Here is a 23,399-nt window from a genome sequence, read left to right on the forward strand (position 1 = left end):
TATATGTGTTATCTAGAATTAAGTAGACTGTGTACCTGCTTAGATAATGATACTAAACCTTTAACCATAACTAAAGATGGAGAACAGTCCCTTCCCTTCACACAAATTCCCTCTGGTAGCCTAAACCAGAGGTGGGCAGAAATTAGATCTCCAGGTATTTCAGACTCCAACCCCAGAATTCCTGACCATTGCTCATTCTGCCAACAGCTTCTTGGAAATGAAGACCAAAAAATCTAGATATCTACTTTCAGCCCACTCCTGGCCTAAACTATAGTCAATATTTATGTCAGCAGCAACTTAAAATGTTAGTGAATGAACTAGTGTACGAATAAAGTATTTAAAACCAGCTTCAAAATGTGTTTGAAATCCTTGTTTCAATCCTCATTAATAGCAAACTATTGTTAGCATTCATCATGGTTCAGGTCAAAAGTCATAACCATACTTATGACCAGTGAGGAATGGCCAAGAAGGAATTGTACATAAGGAAGGAGGGCAAAGCACACAATCCCATGTCCGTCTTCCCTATCCATGGGTGTGTTATATCCTTTAAAGCAATTTAGTCTCTGTGGCCAAATGGGAACAAGACCTGCTATGGCTCATTCACATTTACAGAGAAATTACCCTTCATGTCCTTCTGCAGATCTGTCCCATCTGAGAAGTGTGTGGTCTAATCAAACTTTAACAACCCATTTAAGCCTTTTTCCAATTCTTTCAAAGTGAATTGCCACACACATAGGAATGACATTTCCATTTAGGCATCAAATACAGCTATGCAACAAGCCAGCTAATGCTGGGTGTCCATGTTCCTTTTCAATACTGTACTTGGCATGCCTATCAGTTTGGTAATGAACAGGCCACTGACTGAAAAGGCAGCGGCTTCCCAATATTCAGGGCACTTTGAATTATGCAGAAATTTATTTGTAAAAGGAAAAGGCCCAAAAGACTGAGTGCGATCACAACCCATCAGGTTTTTTGGAGAAAGAATGGGGCAGGAGTGTTGAACCTCAGGCCCATGAGCCCAATGCATCCCTCTGGGGGTTCACTAGGTGGCCATACCCCTTCCCCATCCCCTATCACCTTTCTCCTGACTGCTAACCTTTTAGTGGTTTCCCAGCTTGTGTGTGTGATTTTTCCCATTCTACAAGGTTGAAATGCTTCTCCTAAGACTACATTACTTGATGTAAGAGTTGTAAGCTAAAATATGCCCATATTTGGGGTGTTTGGCTCTATTCCTTTTGGCCTCTTCCATTTTATCTTGGGTCTATGCCCACCGCTGGAGTGGGAGACCCTGAGAGCTTCTCTCAAACTCCCTCAGGCTGAAAGAGCTTCAATACCCCTGAAATAAAGAATTAGTTTGCTCAAGCTATAGTATCCTGGAACAGCGGGAATTAGGTGGAGGGATGTATGCCATCATGTTTTGGAAAATCCCCTTCCATACACTTTTCCCCATGCTTACTTCCCAGAACCCATCCCTCCCCTACTTCAGAGCAATAACTTTTTCAGCCCATTAGCACTACCCAACAAGGAAGAATGGCTAAAGACATGTGTGTCCCTTTTCCCTCTCCTCTCCCTGAAATCTCTCCCCAGCACACACAAGTCCTAAACAGTGCTACAAGTTCCTATTAGAGGCTGTTCAGGAACACTACTATTAGTCACTAGGGAAACACTACATCATGATGTTACAAGTCCCCACTTGTACACTTCTGTTAGCAACAGCAAGCATCAGACCCAAGCAAGCAAGTTGTACAGATCTCCAGGACTGCATCTCAACTCCTTTCCCCCACCCCCAGCTTCTAATCCAGCAAGAAACTCTCAGTCCAAGCTTTCTTTCTATCTCTTTCATACATACACACAGGAGAACACTGGTCAAGGACCCTAGTCCTACAGGTGAATTGCTCATTCAGGAGACCGTCCACAGTCATTAAAAAAACATTAACATTGACAAAATAAAAGCCCTGGCAAATCATTCGGAGTGAACAAGCTAGCCAAACTCATAACAGTATTACTGCCTAGTGCATGGATATATGTGTGGAATATGTACAAGTCTCTAGGCAATGCACAAATGGTTTAAAAATTCATTCAAGGCCTTCTCCAATACTGTTTTTTTCATAACCAAGAATGACAGAAAATCCATTCTCAGGAATATGGAAGAAAATCCTTTTGAACAGGGAGCAACCTTCTTCTCATCTGTTTTATTTCATCCCAGTGCCCAAGGACAAAGATTTAAATTGCAAAATCATGAAATATGCTTTTTGTAGGCATGTGATGATTTGATGGTATTTGACAAAATTGATCGTGGCAAATGGAGAGGATGTACTGTCCAAATCTGAAGCTAAAGGAGAACAGTAGGTAAAGATGCATACAAATGACAAGTGATCTGGATGTGTTTCAAGCATTCCAGCCTCTTCTTTAGCAGATGAACTAAATAGAAAAGTGGGTATAATCAGAATGTGTCTTGGAAGAATTTGTTTAATTATGATCCACTACTATCTCCCATTTCCTCTCCCTCTTAAAATGTAAGTCTAGCAGTATTTCTGAAACTCTTGTCTGGGACACTGGTAGACATGAATTTAAGGAACACAGCTATTCTTAAATTTCCAGGAAATATAATAATTTATTCCTGGATGGTCATGGGCAGGGCAGCAGAGTGATTAATGCCATTATAAACTCAATTTTGGATTATTTAAGGGGATTTTTGCCTATTTAAAAAAATCTGTTTGGGGTTTTGAATTTTTTTATTAAATGCCCTCCAAAACCTTTATTATTAACCATCCACCCCCACACAATGAAATCTGCACACATGTTCTCTTGATGTCCCCTTTTTGCAATGAGTTGCTGCTGAGTTCCAAAGACTACTGTTCTGCGTTGCTCCATATCATTATCACATGAAAATGAGCAGATTTTGGATGTTCACAGAACTTGCTGCCTATGCTTACTCCTGAGAGATTCTTACTTCTGAGAAGACACATATGTCTGAGGCCTTAGCTAGACCAGGCTTTATCACGAGGCGAACCCCGGGATCGTCCCTGTGCATCCACATGACGCACAAGGGATCCCAGGATCAGGAAGGGATCATCCCTCCCTTGTTCCGGGATGGAGCACTCCTCTTTGGGCCCAGTTGGGCCTGAGACTGTGGAATGTGTGGCCCATTGCTGCGATTACTCACGCAGAGCCGGGAGCTGCACCCATCGCGGGTAGGATGGGTGGAGCAGGGAAATGAAATTATTTTTTAAAAAAGCACCTACCTTTAGCACATGAGCATTCGTGCGCTCTTCCTTTAAAAATAAAACATGGTGGGTGCAACGCCTCTCTTCCTGAGGTCATCGCACTTCGCATGTAAACGGAGGAGGAATCTCACGTTAATTGTAACGCGAGATCTTCCCTCCTCCGTCGCGGACTATCAGGCAGGTCTAGCTAAGGCCTGAGTAGACATGGGGAGCACTAGTTTGGGGAATGCTTTGTGGTTAACATGTGGATATTCTCAGAACATGCTGCTAGGTTACAAAGACCGCTTTACTGTGTAGTTCTGAGGATATCATTATCATCATTGTTCAATCCTCTGTACACTCAGCTTCTGCAGGCATGTTCTCTGCCTCTCATTATCCGCTTTTGTAATGGGTTGCATTCAATCATTATTAGATTATACTTAGAAGATGAAGATGTGTGACTTGTGTGGATTTCACTCAGCCCACCCATTGTTTTGCACTTGATTCTTTCTGCAAAGAGCATTGCTGGAACAGAAGAATGTGGGTCCAAATGACTATTTTTGAGGGGCTGCATGGAACCCCCTCCCCATGGCTTTGCACTCATGTATTTCTGTTTCCCCTTTCTACGGTATGGCTTGTTGGGGATTTACCTACCCCAATAGCCCCAGTGGGCACCAGCTGCCACTGCCTAAGAGACAGCATTCTATCTAGGTTTAACATATAAAAAGCTTTCTCTCACCTGACCCCAAAAAAACCCTCGCTGGCACACTATTCTGTTTTTTTTTAAAAAAAGACATATCTCAATGAAATTATGGCATGCAGTTCAGAACTATATAGAGCCTTGTATCAGCTGTTCAGAATGATATAAGAGCACAACTTGTACACCAGCCGCTCCCTGAAGTTTCCATGCCAATACAATTGATAATATTCTAATTTATTGCTAATTTACCTGAAATTAGCATAATTTTAAATTAAAATATGGAAATCAATGCAGAACTTTACCACAGGCATTCATTCACACACATATCACTCCATCAGCTGAGCTGAGCAGTGGGAAGAGATGGCACGGAAGGTGAGGTTTAAACTTCACTTCCAGATATCACATACACAGGCATACAGCGCTGCTCAGATGTTTACTAGAAAATACCTGGGCAGCAGGATATAGCCTTAAGAAGGGACTCCACAGCATTTACCCTGCTGCTCAATTGTCCTCTAATGATACAGGTAAAGGGAGAGATCTTGGGAAGCAGGAGGGCTGGGGCTTGGCAGACAGCTGGTAGGCCAGATGGGGAGTCCCTGTGGCCTGCATCCAACCCATGGTCTGGAGGTTCCTCACTTCTAGGTTAGCAATCTTCGAAATTAACTATCTTTCATTCTACTATACTGAGTCCACAAAATTCTCAAGTACAGGCTGTAAAAACAAGTGACCTGGACAATCTTTCAGGGATCTACTGAAATGTATAGAACCCCACTTGACAGCAAAATTGAATTATATTCTGTATCAGAAATGAGATTAAGGCACACACAAAAATGAAGTCAGACTAAATACCATTATGAAACTGACACTATATCTAATTTTATGAGAACTTTAAATGACTTAAACAAATATGGGGAAAGCCCTGTTCAGAACTGCCTTTAAGCCTACGCTTGCTAAGCTTAAACATGGCTCACATATATTTGTTTGTAGATTATTTTATTAGGATACAAAGTATTTCTGTTCTTCCACGGGGCTGGAATACACTCATACGAGGCTTTGAGTATCCCTACAGGCATACCACACATTCCCTAACTACAAGCAGTTGAAGCACAGGGACACACAAATAATCACAGGAGGCAATACAAAACAAGATGGACTAATGGTGCAATTAGGTGTAAAATAGCTTCACATTCACATCAACTTGGGAGAGTTTAAAAACTTTCTGGAGTAATACAGTGCAGGTCTAGATGTAGCTCTGCATATTAAAGGTGATGCCTTGGTCACCATACAGTATGAACCGGGGTGGGGGGGGTACTTTAGGCAGAAAAACACTGTAGAATTTGATACATCATCCAAATGAAAACAACAGTAACATCTGGGTATTGCCCATTATCAAGTCTTACAGCCCTATTAATATCTTCTAGTCTAAGTTTATTTTCTCCTAACTCAGTCTTGTTAAATCTTGCATTGAATCTGAATGCAAGTCACTGACACAAATGAAATAAACTGACAAATGAGAGCGAAGGAAGCTATGGAATTTCAAACTTTAACAAGCTACTTTTGAAAGGCATAAAAAGTAGGAACTAAATTGAATTCATATATAGTGTCCAGTGCCAAGAATTAATAAGCGAATTCACATTAGTCAGTCAGAGATTCCCTGATGCCTGCCCTATGCAAACAAGTTTAGAAAGCCAAGGTTTCGTCTTAGAGATCTATTTTGGATTATTTCCAGAGACTTGAACTAGAACACAACTCAGCTCTGTACGGAAACATTTGTGTACCTAACAGCTAATCAACATGCCACATAATTTATTAGGTAGCATTCTTTTGCCTATTCTTACTCATATGCATTTTGCTATACTCAAAACATCTGATTTTCCTCTAATGGAATAACAGAACAGGGACTAGATCACACTTGTGTACATGGGCTCAGAATACTGTGTTCTGTTTTTTATTACTTTATGAACAATGGTCTACAGATTGCATGGCTCTAGATTCCTACAAAAGCCCAGTACATTTGAAACCTATAGAAGGCCCTCCAAAAGCACCTAAACAAATAATCCCATTTTGTCTAGAAAGTGGTGGAGAAATGTGATTTTCTGCTTCCATGATGCTGGTTAAATTGCATAAGAATACAATTCCAAGTGGGCCCTAGGAGCTCCATCAGATGAGCATTTTATTGCACGCTATTACTGGGCACTCACGGATTTTCACGGGTCCCTCTCATGACATCGCTTCTAGCCTTCTTCGCATGACAAAAAACACCCCAGAGCATCATCACACAAAGGGAAATTGCATTTGCTTACCGTCACTTCTGTGCCCATGTGTTTGTCCCTCATTACTTCCTCTTTTGAAAGAGGAAGTAAACAACTTGCATGTGGCCCATTCAGTGGGCTGTTTTGATCGCACTGCTTCTCCTGCACACAGCAGGAGATAGCTGCAACTTCCATCTTTAAAATAAGTCAGACTTACTGTGGGGGTTTTTGTCATGCAAAGAAGACTAGAAGAGGTGGGAGGCACGCAGCGGCCAGATGATGTCATAAAAGACTCGCAAAAATCTGTGACTACCCAGTAACAAGTGTGCAATAAAACACTCATCTGATAGAGCTCTATAAGGCATATCATATGAGGTTTTAGTGATTTATATAGGGCAAGACAGCTCTAAATTCCTCCCCCAAAAATCTAAGGGATAGATGCAGATAGATTTCCCCATCAGTTTTCCATCATTACCTCCCTACTTCAATTCTTCCAACAATCACAGACCCAATTCTTCTAACCATCACAGAAAAACAGCAAGGAGAAATTACAGGGGAAATTGGTGAATGGTAAGGATTAAGATTCACACAATACATATACTTATTTTATTTATTAAAATATTTCTGTAACTCTTTTCCAAAAACCTCAGACCTGTGTACAACAGCATAGAAATAAATAAATACCAGCACTCCTAGTTTGTTGCTCCTTATCAATCCAGGAATTGTAAAACCAGCAACAGATTATAAAACCAGTTTATAAGGAGCCAGGAGCCCTGGATCTGGATGAGATGCTAAACTTTGAATTTCTAGTTGATTTAGCCATTTCTGCTGACTAGAAGAGCCAGCACACAGCACATAAATGATGTCAGGATTCTCCAGCATTCTGGCTCATTGTTGTGGGCAATAGCCAGTTTTTAATTAAAACCACAATACTATCAAGCCAACTATCTCCATCAAATGCCTCCCACTATTAGTGTTATCAGCCAAACACAGGATTGGGAACCCTATATATAATTTGTAACATAATTTTTGCCCACACTATATCATGGGACCAATACAAATGACCAACTTACTAATGGATGGATATTTTCTACCACAGTTTTGGTTGTCTATATATTAATTAAAATGTGGTGACTTTTTTCCTATTATGCATTCTAATGAGCAGTAAATGTTTGGGAACCTAAAGCACCCCCATATTTGGAACTTAGTAACTCAACTGTCTATATTAAGTTTCTGTAAGGAATACATTATTCAGAGCTAGAAAGTCCTTGCTTCCCCCCCCCCATGGTTTTCAAACTTTAATAATTCAAATTCTATATACAGTGCTGTTCATATATTTTGAAAGATATACATATTGGTAGTTTTTGTTAGGTACTTTTAAATATTTACTTAAGTGTTAATGTTCATTACACAGGAAGACTTTTTAAATATAAAGTTTAAAAATCCTACTCACTTTCTTGGCAGACAGATAATTTAGGGTGACCATATGACCGGATTTGCCCGGGTTCTTGATGGCAAATCCGGGACGGGGAGGGGAAATCCGGATTTCCCCCCCCCCCAAAGAGCAGCTCTAATGGGAATTAACAAAAATGCTTATAACTCCATCATTTTTTAAGATAAAGACATGAAACTTGGCACAATGGTAGCTCTTAGGACGGGCTTTAGTCATACTAAATTTGAAACAGATCTGTTCATCCATTGATTTTTTAGGATTTTTTTAAAAATTGAGGTTTTAAAATTATTATTTTTAAAATCATCATTTTTAAAGATAAAGAGATGAAACTTTGTGCCATGAAAGGATTTAGGTAGAGCTTTAGCCACACCAAATTTGAAACAGATCCGTTCATCCATTGATTTTTTAGGATTTTTTTAAAAATTGAGGTTTTAAAATTATTATTTTTTAAACTGTCATTTTTAAAGATAAAGAGCTGAAAGTTGGCACCATGATAGCTTTTAGGTAGAGCTTTAGCCATACCAAATTTGAAACAGATCTGGGGCCAGTAGCAAACCCTGTTAACAACAACAACAGCTTGCAATGAGTGAAGATACAGTCAGAAAAGATATTTGAGGGAAGGGGAGAATGTAACACACAGAGTATAGCAAAAGCTTCAAAGTACAGCAAAACCTACAAAAGTAGGAGTGAGTGAAGTTAATTTCAGATACATTGAATCTCTCACTTGTTCTTTATTTCAGTGATTTTAAACCATTAAGATGTTATGTAGAACAGATTTGTCTTAAATGTGTGCTGTAAAATCAGACATGTGACCAAGGCTATGTTCAAGTGGGCATGCCCCCTTGGTACTGGACACGCCCCCTTGGGGGCGACCATGTTGTTGTCCTCCTTTTTGGTTTCTAAAATATGGTCACCCTAGATAACTGGCAGTATTGCTACATTACATTGCATTGAATATGCAGCCCCCATCCCCATGTCCTGCAAACATAGCCAGCAAAACTTAAGTGAGAGTTAAACAACTCTTGGGTAACCCTCAGTTTGTTGTAGGGCAGGGTTGCATATTCAAAATCTAACCTGCATGCACAAAGGCTCATCATGGGCTAAACACAGTGACCTACACAAACAGGTCCAAAAAGTCGGAGATGGGTAAAGCCTCAGAATGCTATAAATCCAGCCATGATCCTCTGATCGCTGCACTTTAGCACAGATTAAGGAATGGGCAAACATCCACACATTTACCACTTTAACCATGATCAATGTCTTCAACTTTGAATTAACATCTTAAATACACTCTGGTTTAAGTAGTATTTTCTTCTGTCTCACAGCATCTTTTTTTTTCCTTTGATGTGTACAATAGTCACCATCTGCTTTTTTTTCTTTTTCTTTTTAAAAGCCATTCTCCTGATGGAAGTGGATCTCTAATAAATCCATAAAACAACTGGAAGGAAATAAAATTAACACACTGTATTGGATAAACCACTTTAGACTGTGCAGGCCTTCAAATACCATTCTGTCTCACAGGCCTATAAATTCAAGCACTTACTCCAAGAAAATCATAACTGTTCAACATCTGGGAAATTGGTCTGGTTTTCAAGCAATTATCCAGCTTTACAGGGGTTCCCCCTCTGATACACATATTAAAATAAGGGCACAATCTTATGCAGGTTTAAACAGAAATAAAAGTCCTACAACTCTCAACATTTTCCAGCCAGCCATGCTTCCCCCCCCCCCGTCTAAACATGCATAGGATTGTGCCCTAAGTATCTTTTAAAATGTGCTTCTGATTGCTAATTAGGGAGTAATCCTAACGGTCACCTGAAAGCTGGGTGACTGCAGTGGGAATGCTGCTTCATCAGCAAACAGGTTCTCTACCAGCAGAATGACACTTCCAATGCAAAGCCCCAGTATACCAATAGAAGCTATATGCAGACATGAATTTATTGTTGGTGTTCTGGGTGCATTAGAAGGGCAATGGGGCACCTGTCACATCCAAAGCCCCCATGGTCCTTCGGTATGCCCCTGGATTAGGACTCAAACCTATTCCAGACCTGCGCTGACATAGGCATTTTCCATCCCATGGGTTTTAGTGGGAAGGAAAATTGGAGGCGGGGGGGGGGGGGGTTGGACAGATAAACCACCGGAACAGAAAGAGCAATAAGAGTTCTCCCCCCAACCCACCTCTAGCCCTGGCAAGGGACTAGATGTGATGCTGGCTCTGGGAAGGATTTCCCACCTCCTGTTACATAAAATCACCTAAGTAATTTTATTTAAATAATGGATGATTTTCATAATCTTTAAATTTAAATGGTTTATCTTAAGTTCTATTTATACTGTACAAATTTCCAAATAAAACTCAATCAAGGTGCAATGAACATTAGGGGGAAAAAGGACAGTTTAAGCTTTAAAGACCTGCATTATGTTTAATCAATGTATATAATCCAAAATATAAAAAATACAATTGCTGTAACCAAAATACACATGCTGAGGATGAGTCATAAGAACTACTGTGTCAGCACAATTATACAAACTGATACATTAAATCACTGATGCAGGCAATGCAAGCAGAAATATGCATATTTCTAAATTCTACTATATAGGGAAGGAACAGATACCTTAGTTGGACCTTCAAGGTCAGGAATGTAAAGCATAGGAACCAGTTATAGAAGAAAATCTGCTTTCCTGAACTCTGCAGTGATCAAGGTATCAAGTAATCAATCACCACTAAACTTTACATCCCAGATTGTAGAGAATTTCAGAAAAATGTTATACATTACTTTTGGCATGCCATGATATATACTCATCCATGCCATATGTGATGACATACTAAATCCCATTTTACAGATAAGGAACCAAGCTAAAAATATAGAAGTAAAACCATGTCCAGTAAGACAGCAGACCAAGCTGGCACCAAGCACAACCCCGTCAGAAGACTCAAGGCTATGAGATAATCAATGGCAAAACCTACAATGGATTGCCAGTTATGACTGAACTGAACACACACAAACTGGGAAATCCTTTTTCCCCAACCCCCTTTCAAACCACAACACGCCTTGGACAAAGAGACCTGAACATGTGTAGCAAGTGATGGCAGGTGGGAGCCCATTGGGGTGCACATGTAACTGGTGAACCACAAGGCTCTGGGACATATCAGCCAGCCTGAGTGCTCAGACCTATAAGATATTACACATGCCAAATCAGAGTTGCTCCCTCATTTCATGGTGATTAAGCATCTCTGGGTATCTGTTTCTGTAGCCTTCTCTGTACCCAAAGATAAAGCCGCTTATAGTCCTGTAGGAGTGAAGAGGTTGTCAGCCTGAGCGCTAGCTAGCAGAAAGTAAGTCGGGATATAGAGAGAAAGCCAGCAACCAGCCATACAAAGGTTAACAGTTTATCCCCCATGGGGCTACACCCCACTGCCGGGGTAAAAATCCCTACAGCCTCCTATACCCCTTGTCCCTCTCCCTGCTTTTCCCAGCTTTCCCAACCTTGCGTTATCACCAGAAGCTGCTAGCAGCATATAGTATTGCAGGGGCAGTACTTACTGTAGTTGCTAAGAGGCTTCAACAATCGGTTGATACATTGAGCTTTATCACTCCGGGGTTATATTGTGCAATCACTGCAAATTGCGTGCAAAGGACTCCGAAGTTTTCCACCTTATAATCTACTTTGACTGTGAAGTACTCCAATGCATCCTGCTTTAATTGTGCTATAAAGGGAAAAGCTTCGCTGTATTTAGCCACTAGTTTTCGAGCGTATCTTCCGAGCAGCCACTGGGGCGCAGGAGCAATATTTGAATAAAATTAAACAAATGTTTACATCTGCATAAGCTTTAAAAATAGAAACATCAAAATCAGCACAGTAATAGATATTAAGGAGAGCTTTAAGCATACCAACTTTGAATCGGATTGGGTCATCCGTTGATTTTTTATATATATTTTTACATTTCCCCCCTTAAACCCTCTTCCTGGTATGCAAAGCACTGCCGCATTGCAACAACAACAACAACGAAAGCTAAACGCTATAGGGAATAATTCAAAGGAAACAGGTATGTGGGATGAAGCTCATTGTTGTAGCTGAAAATGGATCCCCAGCTAATTGCAAGCCACTACAAATGCATCCTTAGCCATTATTAACATAAACAATGAGCCAATACAATTTGAAGCTAGTGACTGGAGCTGCCTGAATTTAACTCATGCACTGGTATAGGCAAGTAGAAATGGGCTGGAGGCTGAGGGGGGTGGGCGGTATTTGCCCTTGCCATACTGCTGCAACCCAATGGGGGCCAAACTGTTCACTTTTTGTTGCCATCACACTCAAGGCTCCAGCCCCTACACAACCCCCACCCCACAGGCATCACCTCCTGAGACCCCATCCTGCAGACACAGGCATGAACCCCCCATATCCTCCTCCCAGCATGGAACCCCTATCCCATGCCCCCCCCCCCCACACACACACACGGCATAAGCCCCCTGATTTCCACATTTCCTGCGCTTTCTATTGCAGCCTTTTAAAAACAAAAACAAAAAACACTGTAACTTTGTTAAACAAAAAATGTGAATCAACCACCCCTCTGCAGGGGCAGGGCACAGTACTTTTAATCCCCTCTCTCTGCCTTATATCTTGATCGATATAACCTGGACCAAGCGTCACTGCTACAGGGCCCCTTTAAATCCTCCTTCTCTAGCTGCATGCCACAGCTCAGCCCAAACATTCCAAAACCTCCAACCTATTCCCCTCAATACAAACAAATAGGATTTTTTGCAGGGGAGGCTGATTATCTACCCCAATCCTTGACCGATCTTGCTGGATTTTGACCTTGCTGCTAGTTAGCCCATTTTCACCCAGCCTGGAAAATTTGGCAGCTTTCCATCCATATTTCATAGAACAGGTGGTTGGTCATAACTTTCACTCTTTTTTTCTTGAATTTTCACACTTTAAGAAATGTCCTAATAGAAGAACTCCGCATAAACCTATATATCAAAGGACAATGCTAAGTTCCATCCATGAGGTCTTATATGGGGGTTAATCCTTTCCCCCCTATAATATGCTGTGCTATGCAGCAAACCTACCTAATTCTCTAGCAAATACAAAGCTATCTACGTGCAAAATTTGGGGCAGGTCGGACAAAGGAGAGCTGAGTTATGCCCCAGAACTGATTTTCCCCCTATGGGAAAAGCACTCAAAATGGTTATGGTGGTTACTTATCTAACCCCACTTAAATCAAGCATAACAAAACATAACCTTTAACGGTGATGCTATTGAGTAGGGTTCTAGATAATATAAAGTCCCTGTTGTGTTTTAAGTATCTGGCAATACGTTCACCTGCTCCTTCAAACTTCTCCACACTTCATACAGGGAACCAGTAGGTGGCTCCAAAAGAGAACTGCATGGCCATCTTCTCTAGATTATAGCAAATTCTCAAGAGTCAGATCAACAAGATAGAAGAATATGAACAAACCAAGTCATGAACTACAATGGATACTGCAGAGGAGCATTTAATAAGTTTATTTCATCCACTACAGAACACCACAAGTTACTCAAACCTTAGAAATGGGGGGTGGGGTGTCAATTCTAACAGTTACAGATGAAGACCACAGTCACAGCTGTATTCTTAAAAGCATTTGATTTGTCATGTGAATATCCTAACGTCTGCTCTTCCCCAAAGGGCTCAAGACATGGTGGTTATCCCATTTTATATACACATCAACCTTGTTTCACAAGTTAGGCCTCAAGGTACCCAGTGAACTTCAGGGATGAAAGGGAATTTGAACCCTCTTCTTTCTTGACCAATACCAATATTTTAACAACTATGTCATACAAAAGTAGACAGGAGTTTCTAAAATCACACGTGTGCTACATGATGCAACTGTCTCATACAATAGAGCAAGACACAAATCTGTTTATATGCAACACAGATTTATCTGTCTTTTCTCCCCATATTTCTGCATCATCCTGTTCTGTAGTTCCAAACATGAATTACTGTTCACAACCTCACAAGTGTACTTTACTACTTATGTCACACCAAGCTTTTCTGACCAGTTATAGGACACACACAGTTCAAACCTGTTTTCACTGGACCGATTTATGTTGAGGAAAAGTGTGCATGTTTTGGACCGTAAAGAACAGCTCTGATAAACAACAACGCTTCTACACTATTCCCAATAGATGCTGGGCCAGTAAAAAGCATCATTCAGCCTACTTTAACTTCCTTTGAGACCAGCTTAGTAACTGCCATCAAAGCAAAGTCTCGATACACTAAATCAAAGTCTGGTGCAGATGAATCAGAGTTCTCTTAGGACAGAACACACATGTCTTGTATTTCTTACTAAAAGACAATTGCTCCTGCTGTTCAGCTATGCCAGGGCTTGACTTCCTTTAAAATCTAAGACAGGTAATGAATTATTATACTGTGGAATCATTTACACTTTAAAGAGCTTCTGAAATTGCTATGGTAAAGTAGCAGTGGTAAAGTCATCTTTGTTTTCATGACAGAACAATGCAGCACACACCTGCTTGACCTGGTCATCTCTAGCCCATCTCAAATAGTGAGGGCATTAGATGTTTAACATATCCTATTCCTCTTCTTCTCTTTTTCCCAATTAAAAGAGAACAGAAAGCTTAACATTTATTAACAAGATCACTTTACTTTTTGTACATTACTGTTGTTTCATGTTTTAGGAGTATTTAATCCCCTGTAATTTGGATAGGTTGCACTGCGCTCTCACAGGTTAGGGTTAAAGGCAGTGATTTGCAGAGGGGTAGGGGGAAACAGCCAGTTATTAAGTCTTAACTGAGTAATTTGCAGCTTATTTCACCCCAGCTAATTAAAATGTAATCACTATTGTTTGGCAATGTGCATTCTGTCAGCAGTTTTTACTTCAGAAAGAAATCATGCCAAGAAAAGACACACATAAAAAGGCCTTTCACTGGAAACTGGCTGGTGTAAATTGCCTCCTTCAGCCACTGAAACTGTAAAACAAAAAGAGTTACAACCAACTGACAACAGTTTTTTTAAAAAAAAAACTAATCCCCTTTCAATATAATTAACTGGGTTGAATGATTTCCTGCTTTTGATATATCTCCTGAAGAAAATACATGTTCATAGAAGGAAGTTTTGGTTTTAAAAGCCAGCACATCCCTATCTATCTGGATTTATTACCCACTCCCATTGCCAATTCAGGTGGATCACTAAATGTGTGTGTGTGTGTGTATGTGTATGTGCATGCATGGGTGTGTGTGCAGGTGTGCACATGCACACACACACACACACACACACACACAAGCAGGCATATATACATGTGTGTGTTCTCTTGCACGTGCCACACATATACACAGTTTATGTAGACTGCATTTTTGAAACAAAATGTGCTTTTGCACATTTTCCTTACTCCTGGTTCATGTGGATTGACTAAGATCATTACTCTGATCGGGTTCAGACAACACGACAACCAACGGTGGGTTATTGTGTCATCTGTTGGGACTTTTTCACACCACGGCTGGTTATATGGCCAAAATAACCAAAGCAAATAACCAACGCTGTGCAGAGTTGATTATTTGAACAATTGTTGATTATCGCGTCATGCGTCGGGCACAGTTGCTTATTTTGTCACACACAATTGGCTATTTTCAGCGACTACAGAGTTCCCTGGCAAGAGTGACCAAAGCATCAACTGTTGTTCTAATCCAGCTGGCAGAATTCACAATGGCTGATGGGATACCAGCAGGAGGACTGGGAAGGAGAGTGGATGTATCAATAAAACACACCGTTGACTAATAGTCAACTCAACGCTAATCTTAATACACACCATGGTTGATTATAATCACATTGTGTGAGGAGTACCCCCTCGATAATCAACCATGGAGTTGACTATTAACCCACCATTGACTATTTGCTGTCCGCTTGTCCTTGACAGAAGTAGTTATAACACTCTGTAAAAGATTATCCTTTGAATGTGAATTCCAGTGTTCTGTGGGATAACAGGAAGTATGAGTACATACATTCACCATCTAGTCCTGATTTGTTTTAATTTGTCTTGTACTGCTGTGCTTTGGAATCATCATATATACATTCCCATAATGAGTTTCTCTAAAAGGTTAACATCTTTTTTTCAAATGGGGTGGAAGTCCACTTTCAAATGGGATGGGAGGATGCATTTAAGTTATTAAATTCTCAGACAAGATCTAAGATATCAAGAAAACAATTGCTTACTATGTTTCATTATGTTATAATCCATTATTTTAGATATTTGTATTTTATTTTATATTTTTAACTGTCCTGTGGCATTTTAGGTTTTTAACTGTTTTAATCTGCTGAGAGAAGATTAGTTACTGGGTGGATTAGAAATGTAATAAATTAATCAATAAAGAATGTGAGAATCTGAAAGTCCATAAAAAACAAGAATAACAAAAAAGAAGCAAAGTGCAATGTAGTATAACTATTCTTTAGTAGTTTGATAGAGGATTCTTGACCCAAATTGTGCAGCTCAATCCTATAAATGGTTGCTTAATACTTCCCATTGATTTCAGCACAATTTACTCCCAAATAAACAAGTAAGAACCTAGTCTAATTTTACTTTGCCATTTCGTCAGTAACTACTCTTTATTGGAAAGCTTCTGTACTTCATAAAATATAAGTAATCATGTGAACACAGTAGTAACTGTAACTTGAGTTCTGCTTGGACCGAATGTCAAAGCTTAACTAACAGGAGAGTACCCATTTTGATATTCCCATCAGTCAATGAGGCCCAAGTATCAACCAATATACCACCGTTCACCAGGCTGGTGTGCTCCAGCTGTATTGGACTACAACTCCCAGCATCCTCTCCCAGATTGATAGAAACTGCAGTCCAATACAGCTGAAGGGCACCAGGCTGGGGAAAGCTGTTAAGTGTGATAGTTTCTCACATGCTAGCTGCTTTTTCATCCTCAAAATAAGCTTATGAATGTATAGTATCTCTAGCCACTCTAATTCCACTCTCCCCCCCACCTCAACACACACACAAAGATTTTATTTTTATTATTATTATTTTTATTGCGTTTCTATACCACCCAATAGCCAAAGATACCGTGCAAATTAATAGAGTCTATATTTTGAGGATACATTTAGGGGTGACTGTATCAAAAAATGAATTAATGGGATTCTTGTCATATCAGAGTTCTTAAATCACTTTGTCAACAATATGTACCAAATTCAACATGGTTATAGAATTTATGGATATAACAAATATGTCCATACTAGTTTTAAGAGAAGCCAAGAGTTAAGTCACTAAATGGCAAGTATGATCTTCACCTAGATTACAACTCGCACCTGAGTCCTGTTGATGTCAACGGGGATAAAGTAGATTTAACTGGATATAGCATTGTGGCTTTACAACACATACCATTGCAGCATCCCAAAGTCTTTGCAAGAAGCACAGCCTGGCCACAAATATACCCTATTGTTAAGCAAGGTACCTTATCCCCTATCTTGGTTACCCCAAAGCTGGCCATGCAGGATGAACATCCAGAACAGTTGTGCCACTAATTCTGTCCTGTAGCACAGACTTTCTTCCAGAAAGGGAAGAAGACCAAACAATAGCAACAGGTTCATACATGTGTCTATGACAGAGTTTAGAAGTCCATTAATAATATTCTGAGTAGCTTCTATGCAGATGAATATGGAAAAATATAATTAGGTTGTAAATCTATACTCAATCCCCTAGAAGTAAAGCCTCACTGAAGCCTTACTTCTGAGTAGACATGTACAGGTTTGCAATGTTAATCTCTCATGGCTCACAAAGGCTATCCTAATCCAGATTTCTAGACCAACTATGGCTCCAGCACTTATTGCATTTTTGTACCACTAAAAGTGGTAGATTGTGATTAATAGTTTAAGCACAGATGGCAATAGCAAAGAAAGCCTGAGTTTGTTTATTTTGTAAAGTATCTCCAGTATTCGAGGCAGTAAGCCTGTGTGCACCAGTTACTGGGGAACATGGGTGGGAGAGTGCTGTTGCACCATGTCCTGCATATTGGTCCCTGGACGATGGCTGGTTGGCCACTGTGTGAACTAGATGGACTAGATGGACCCTTGGTCTGATCCAGCATGACACTTATGTTCTTATCCAGTGTCCCACACACTTTCCACAAAAAGTGTCTAGGTGCCACTACATCTATTCTGTACAAATGTTTTGCAATTCTATATGATAAAACTGTAATAACATGTAATGTCTGTCTTATGGTAACAGAACAGATGGATCTTTATCTTTTTTCTGCTGCACCAAAGTACATTGGCTTATACGGATGAATTTCTGGAGCAACAAAACCAAGAAAATTCCACAGTTTGCAAAAGATCTACTTTTCCAACACACAGCAGTTCTGCAGATGAAGCACCTCTGCAGAATCATCTGTTACCATCTTGTTTTTACTTCACTTTCAAAATATTGCCGAAACAGATAGTACAAATGGCTGTCAGGAGTGTATCGACACCCCAACATTGCCACGCAGACTAACAAAGTTTAGAATAAATAATGTAAAACCCAGTTATTAATCTTCATCCTGTCCCCCTTTAGCAGCTACTTACTCAGACTCAAACACACCAAGGGAGCCATCTATTTCCCTTCTTTTTCCATGCAGTGCAAAAACATGACAATCACATGAATGCTCAGAATGAATTATTCTAGCACGTTTGCCTGTGGCAAAAAGCACTGGCGTTCTAACTTACACGCCCAATGTTATCAAAATAACTGCCAAAGACAGAAATGCACAGTAAATGGCACACCTGCAAAGATCTACAGAACAAACTAACTTTTTCCTCTCCTTGCCTTTAGGGACACCTTTTTCAATGCACCCTGTTTTTGGAATGTACAGGCCAATCCTATAAAGAGGCAGGCTGGCTGTCATAGATTTCAATGGAATTAGGCAGTCTGAGCTCTAAAAAGTGTTTGGCAAGTTAGTGTAATGAACTGCTCTTGGCCAAACAAGGAAGCCAATTTGTGCAAGTTTTATTACAAAGATACAACTGTAGAATCTATGGCAGTATTCAACAAGACACGTTTAAAAAAACACCACTTCAGACATCTGCCAGGTCTCTCACACACACACACACACACACACACACACACACAGAGAGAGAGAGAGAGAGAGAGAGAGAGAGAGAGATCAGTAACCATAAACTGAATCTTTGATCTGGGATTGGGGGTGGGGAGGGGAAAAAAGAGTAGCTATCCTCTACCTTTTCAGGATTCTATCTTTCTAGATTCAGGATTTCTACATTTCAGGGTTGTATCGCTCTATCTTTTCAGTAATTTCTATATTAAAACAACACTCAGGAACACACTGGCCAGGTAGTATGTAAGATTCCTTACCAAAAATCACACCCTTCTATCACAGGTGGATTAATCCAGAATAAGTGTCATGTTTTGGTTACTCACAGTTACTATGCACATAAATACTAACCAGATGAGAAAGATTAGTAACTTCTTTATCTCTCTGATAGATGAAAACAACACATCCTCATTTAGTGATCTTAAGCATGTACCCATAATTACTGAGCAACACACAGTTCTATGCCTTCTCATAAGTAGCAAGGAAATGCCACCAATTCTGTGCTGACTGTTATTAATGTAACAAGGAACACGGCCCACCAGTGAATATACACTGAAAAAAAGGAAAAGAGCTGTTTAGGATCTGTTGGGGGGGGTGAGTGGTAAATAATCTGCTTTAACAGTGCAATCCTCAGCATGTCTACTCAAAAGTTCAGTTGGATTTACACCCAGGTAGACGCATATAGAACTGCAAAGAGTGCAATCCTTGGGATGTCTACTTGGAAAGAAGTTCCATTAAGTTCAATCCCAGGTAACTGTGTCTAGGGCTGCTGCCTAAGAGATCTTTAGATTGCTCCCTTATATTACATATACAAATTTACCCAGCTTAAGTTAATGATTTAAACTGGAGTAACTACCACTCCCTATTCTACAGTCAAAATAACTTGAATTAGAAGTACCCCTCCACCTTTAGAATCCCATATATAGAAATCACGCTCTGATGCTTAAGTTAATTTATAAGGGGGATCCGGTCAACTGAACTGTAGCTCTCTGCTATCATTAATGCGAATCAAAATCGCCACAACCCCTATAAAAGCCTCGGGTTGAAAGCGCAGACAAGTCGATCCTTGTGTCGCCACCAGGGCCGGCGGCAACACGAGAATCGTCTAAAGGAGTTAACTTCGGAGTAACTCATTCGCGCCAGGGATGCTTAGGCGCAAGAGTAGCAGCCAGGTGCAACGAGGTTTACTTAGAAGTTCAATCGATTCCACTGGGGCTGATTTCAAAGCGGCACGCTTGCTTGGGATTGCGAGCCCCATCACACGCGTTTCGAAAGCAGCAAGTGCCGCCGAATTGAACGGGACTTGGACCCAAGTGGGACCTCTGGCGTTCGCCCGCCCTGACGCCTTTTTACTCGGGAGGAAGGCACGCCGAGGTGAACGAGATCTCTTTCCGAGTAAAACGGGCATTCGGGTTGCAGCCGTAGGCACAGGCGCCGACATCTAACGAGCCACCCACGCCCAAATAAAGAAGCCCTGTGCCGCCAACCCTTCGCGTTTCATCGCAGCCGTGGCTCGAGCATCACGCTCACTAAGGCTGCAGCCCTATACCTGGGAGGGAGCCCCATGGAACTCCACAGGACTTACTTCTGAGGAGACGCGTACAAGATTGCGCTGTTAACCGGTGTGTGTGGGGGGGGGGGTGTCCTAGATACACTGCCTGGGAGCGGTTTGTTTTACTTGCAGTTTCGCCGCCGCCGCCTCCCCGTACCTGGAAATGCTTGAAGAAGGCGGAGATACGAGTGATCTGCAAGCTGAGACACCTGGAGGTGCATCTGGCTCCGTAGACGCTCGCCGTGGAGAAGGATTCGTCCTGCCTGCGAGCTGCCGCCGCCGCTTCCCCAGCCCCGGCGGCAGAGCCAGCCAGGCAGCTCCAGGAAGCCGTAATCCAGAGGAGAAGGGTCAAAGGCACGCCGGGCTCCTTAAACCCCATGGCTTTGTGTGCAAGCAGGGCGCGGGAGGAGGAGAAGGCAACCCCGGGCCGCCTCAAGACGCTCCACACTCCGCGTGCCGCTCCGTCGTTTCCCCTCGCCGAGGGAAAGCAAAGGAGGCGGAGAAGCCTCGGCGCGGCAGAAACTCGGAGAGGAGGAGGAGGAGGCGGCGGCGGAAAAAAGTTCAATCATTCAACTCTCTTCAACCCCCCGCCAGTCTCCAGCGCGCAGCCCTCCCCTCACTCCCAGGAGGGGGTGGGGAAAGGGTGACAGACGGCTGCGCGATTGGCTGCGGGAGACCTGAGTGATAGGGCGGCCGACAGGGGCGGGCGGTCTGAGCGCAGGCAGGTCGCGCGGAGACAGGCTGAGGCGGCAGGAGGCGTTTGGGGTTAATAACTTTCTCTCACGTGTACGCCCAGCGCGCTGGGCGGGCCGCGGCGAAGCTCCTCCGGAGTGCGCCCCACTCTCGCCAGTCGGGCAGGAACCGGGCACGGGGGCGCCTCGCCTTGCACCTGCTTGCACCCTCAGTAGTGCAGCAGCCTGAAGGGGCGAAGTCCGCAGTGTAACACGTACGGTGGGCAGTGGTGCGGGGGCGCAAAACGAGAGCCGGTTATGCTCTCCAGGACCAGGAGCTGCCCCCGTCCCGTCCCGTCCCTGGGCGATGCGCCCCAAGCTCCTTCAGGCTGTGAGCCTGGACAGAGTTAGAGCTGCCTAAGGCTACGCTGCACCTCTGCTGACTTTAGGAGGGAAGCCCGCTCCTTTTAAGGGCTTCCCTCGTGTGTTTGCATGTTCTGAACGACACACCCGGTCAGCTACATATGCTCTATGTTGGTGTTACGGTGGCTTAATAAACACAAGAAAGTTGGGTGTAGCTTCAAGTAGCAGGACTGGGGGAAACCTTAAGAGTGTGTTTGCCAGTCAGAGTAGAGCCAACTGTTTCCAAACTGGTATCCTCTGTCTGTCTGGTTTGGACTTCAACTCCCATCTGCCCCAGCCAGCATACTCAGTAGTCAGGAATTCTGGGAGTTGATGAACAACATCTGCAGAGTACCAGGTTGGGGGAAGCTGGAGTAGCCAATAGTGAAGTAGATTGGGAATAGGGGACATGTGACCCTTGTTGGACTGCACTTCCCATCATCCCCTACCATTGGCTATGCTGACTAGGGTTGATAGGAGTTGCAATCCAACAACATCTGGATGGCCACACATTTCCCACCACTGAACTAGATGGACCAGGTGCACTTTGCCCAACAGAATATTTGTGCATTGAAGCAAAACTTCATGCAAGCAAAAAAAAAAGCTATGAAGAATCCATTTCTGTATCTGTTCTTACGCCTTTAGACACAAACACCTGTGCATACAAGTGTTTATTATGCAGCACCCAACATAAGATTCTATTCCCAAAGCATTATTCAACATGTACAGTTTGATTTCTTGCTGATTCATAAAGCAGAATATCCAACTGATTTCAATGGGCATATTCCCAAATGAGTGTGCCTAAATTGCAGCCTAAGACCGAAGTTACATACATGCAATCCTAAATGTGTTTACTCAAAAGTAAAGCCTACAGTGTTCAACGGATTTACATATAAGTATGTACATAGGATTACAGCATTAATTAATGTATATATAAATGTTTACCGATTCTTAGAGAAGACCGCTACACCAGCAGAATATTTTGAACTGTGGTGTTACATTCCTTCTGAAATCTCCATTTTAATTTTAAACATAATAAGAGCAGTCAAATATACAAATATGTAAACTTATATTGTCATACAAAATTAGTATGAGCATTTTTTCATACAAAATTAGCTGACCTACATGTAAACTACTTCTGAGTGTGGCAAGTACATGAAGCCTAGTAACCTAAAAATAGACCAAAGTTTTGTATATAAAACCAGTTCCCATCAGGCCTTCCTTTACCAGAGTATTGCTGCACTAGTGTGAGTTCAGGCAGGTGTTCTTTGTGATGTGTACAGATCTTGTTGCATTTTCTTTGTCCAAATTTCACATCTCTATCATTAACATATGCTCCTGGGTTTTGCTTTGGGGTAAACATAAATCCTACGGAAAGTAGACCCATTGAAATGAATGGGACCTAACTTAGTCATGACTAAGGACTGATATTTTTATTTTATTTTATTAAACTTATATTTTATTAAGACATTTGAATCCCACCTATATCACTGGGATCTCAGTGCAGTGTACAATGTAAACATAAATATATACAGCTTAAAAAGTATTAAATTGTTAACAAATTAAAACCAGTATAAAAATTAAAAGCAATAAAATTAAATTATGTGTGACCATGGAAAATTTAGCCCTCAAAGGCTCTGCTAAAGACCCATGTTTTAACTTGGCGCCGAAATGAAGCCATTGTTAGTGCCAGTGGGGCTCCAAGGGAAGGGTATTCCACAACTGGGGTGCCACAACAGAGAAAGCCCTCTCCCATGTCCCACCATAATGTATGTCTTGCGTTGGTGGGACGTGGAGGAGGGCTCCTCCTACAGATCTCAAATCTTGGGCAGGCATGTATAGGAAGAGGTGCTCCCTCAAGTACAGGGGTCCGAAGCCATTTAGGGCTTTAAAAGTCATTGCCAACACCTTGAATTCCAACAGGAAGCATTTAGGCAGCCAAATGCAGTTCTTTTAAGACTGGTCTTATATGGTCTTTATAGGATGTTCCAGTGAGCAGTCTAGCTCCTGCATTTTGCACTAGCTGCAACTTCTGAGTCTTCAAGGGCAGCCCTATGTAGAGTGTATTGCAGTAGTCT

The 23,399-nt window shown here is 41.7% G+C and overlaps 1 protein-coding gene across 1 annotated transcript in view; it reads right to left on the reverse strand.

The window, feature by feature from the left end:
* Positions 1-20,752, reverse strand: part of ANOS1 (anosmin 1) — a 104,918-nt gene extending 84,166 nt beyond the window's left edge. The window contains exon 1 of the mRNA XM_063127520.1: positions 20,406-20,752. Within this exon, the coding sequence (XP_062983590.1) occupies positions 20,406-20,627 (222 nt within the window). The 5' untranslated portion in view covers positions 20,628-20,752. The remainder of the gene's footprint in view (positions 1-20,405) is intronic.
* Between the last annotated feature and the right edge of the window lie 2,647 nt (positions 20,753-23,399).

Source organism: Elgaria multicarinata, chromosome 5 (assembly GCF_023053635.1).
Source record: "Elgaria multicarinata webbii isolate HBS135686 ecotype San Diego chromosome 5, rElgMul1.1.pri, whole genome shotgun sequence".
Taxonomy (NCBI): Eukaryota; Metazoa; Chordata; class Lepidosauria; order Squamata; family Anguidae; genus Elgaria; species Elgaria multicarinata.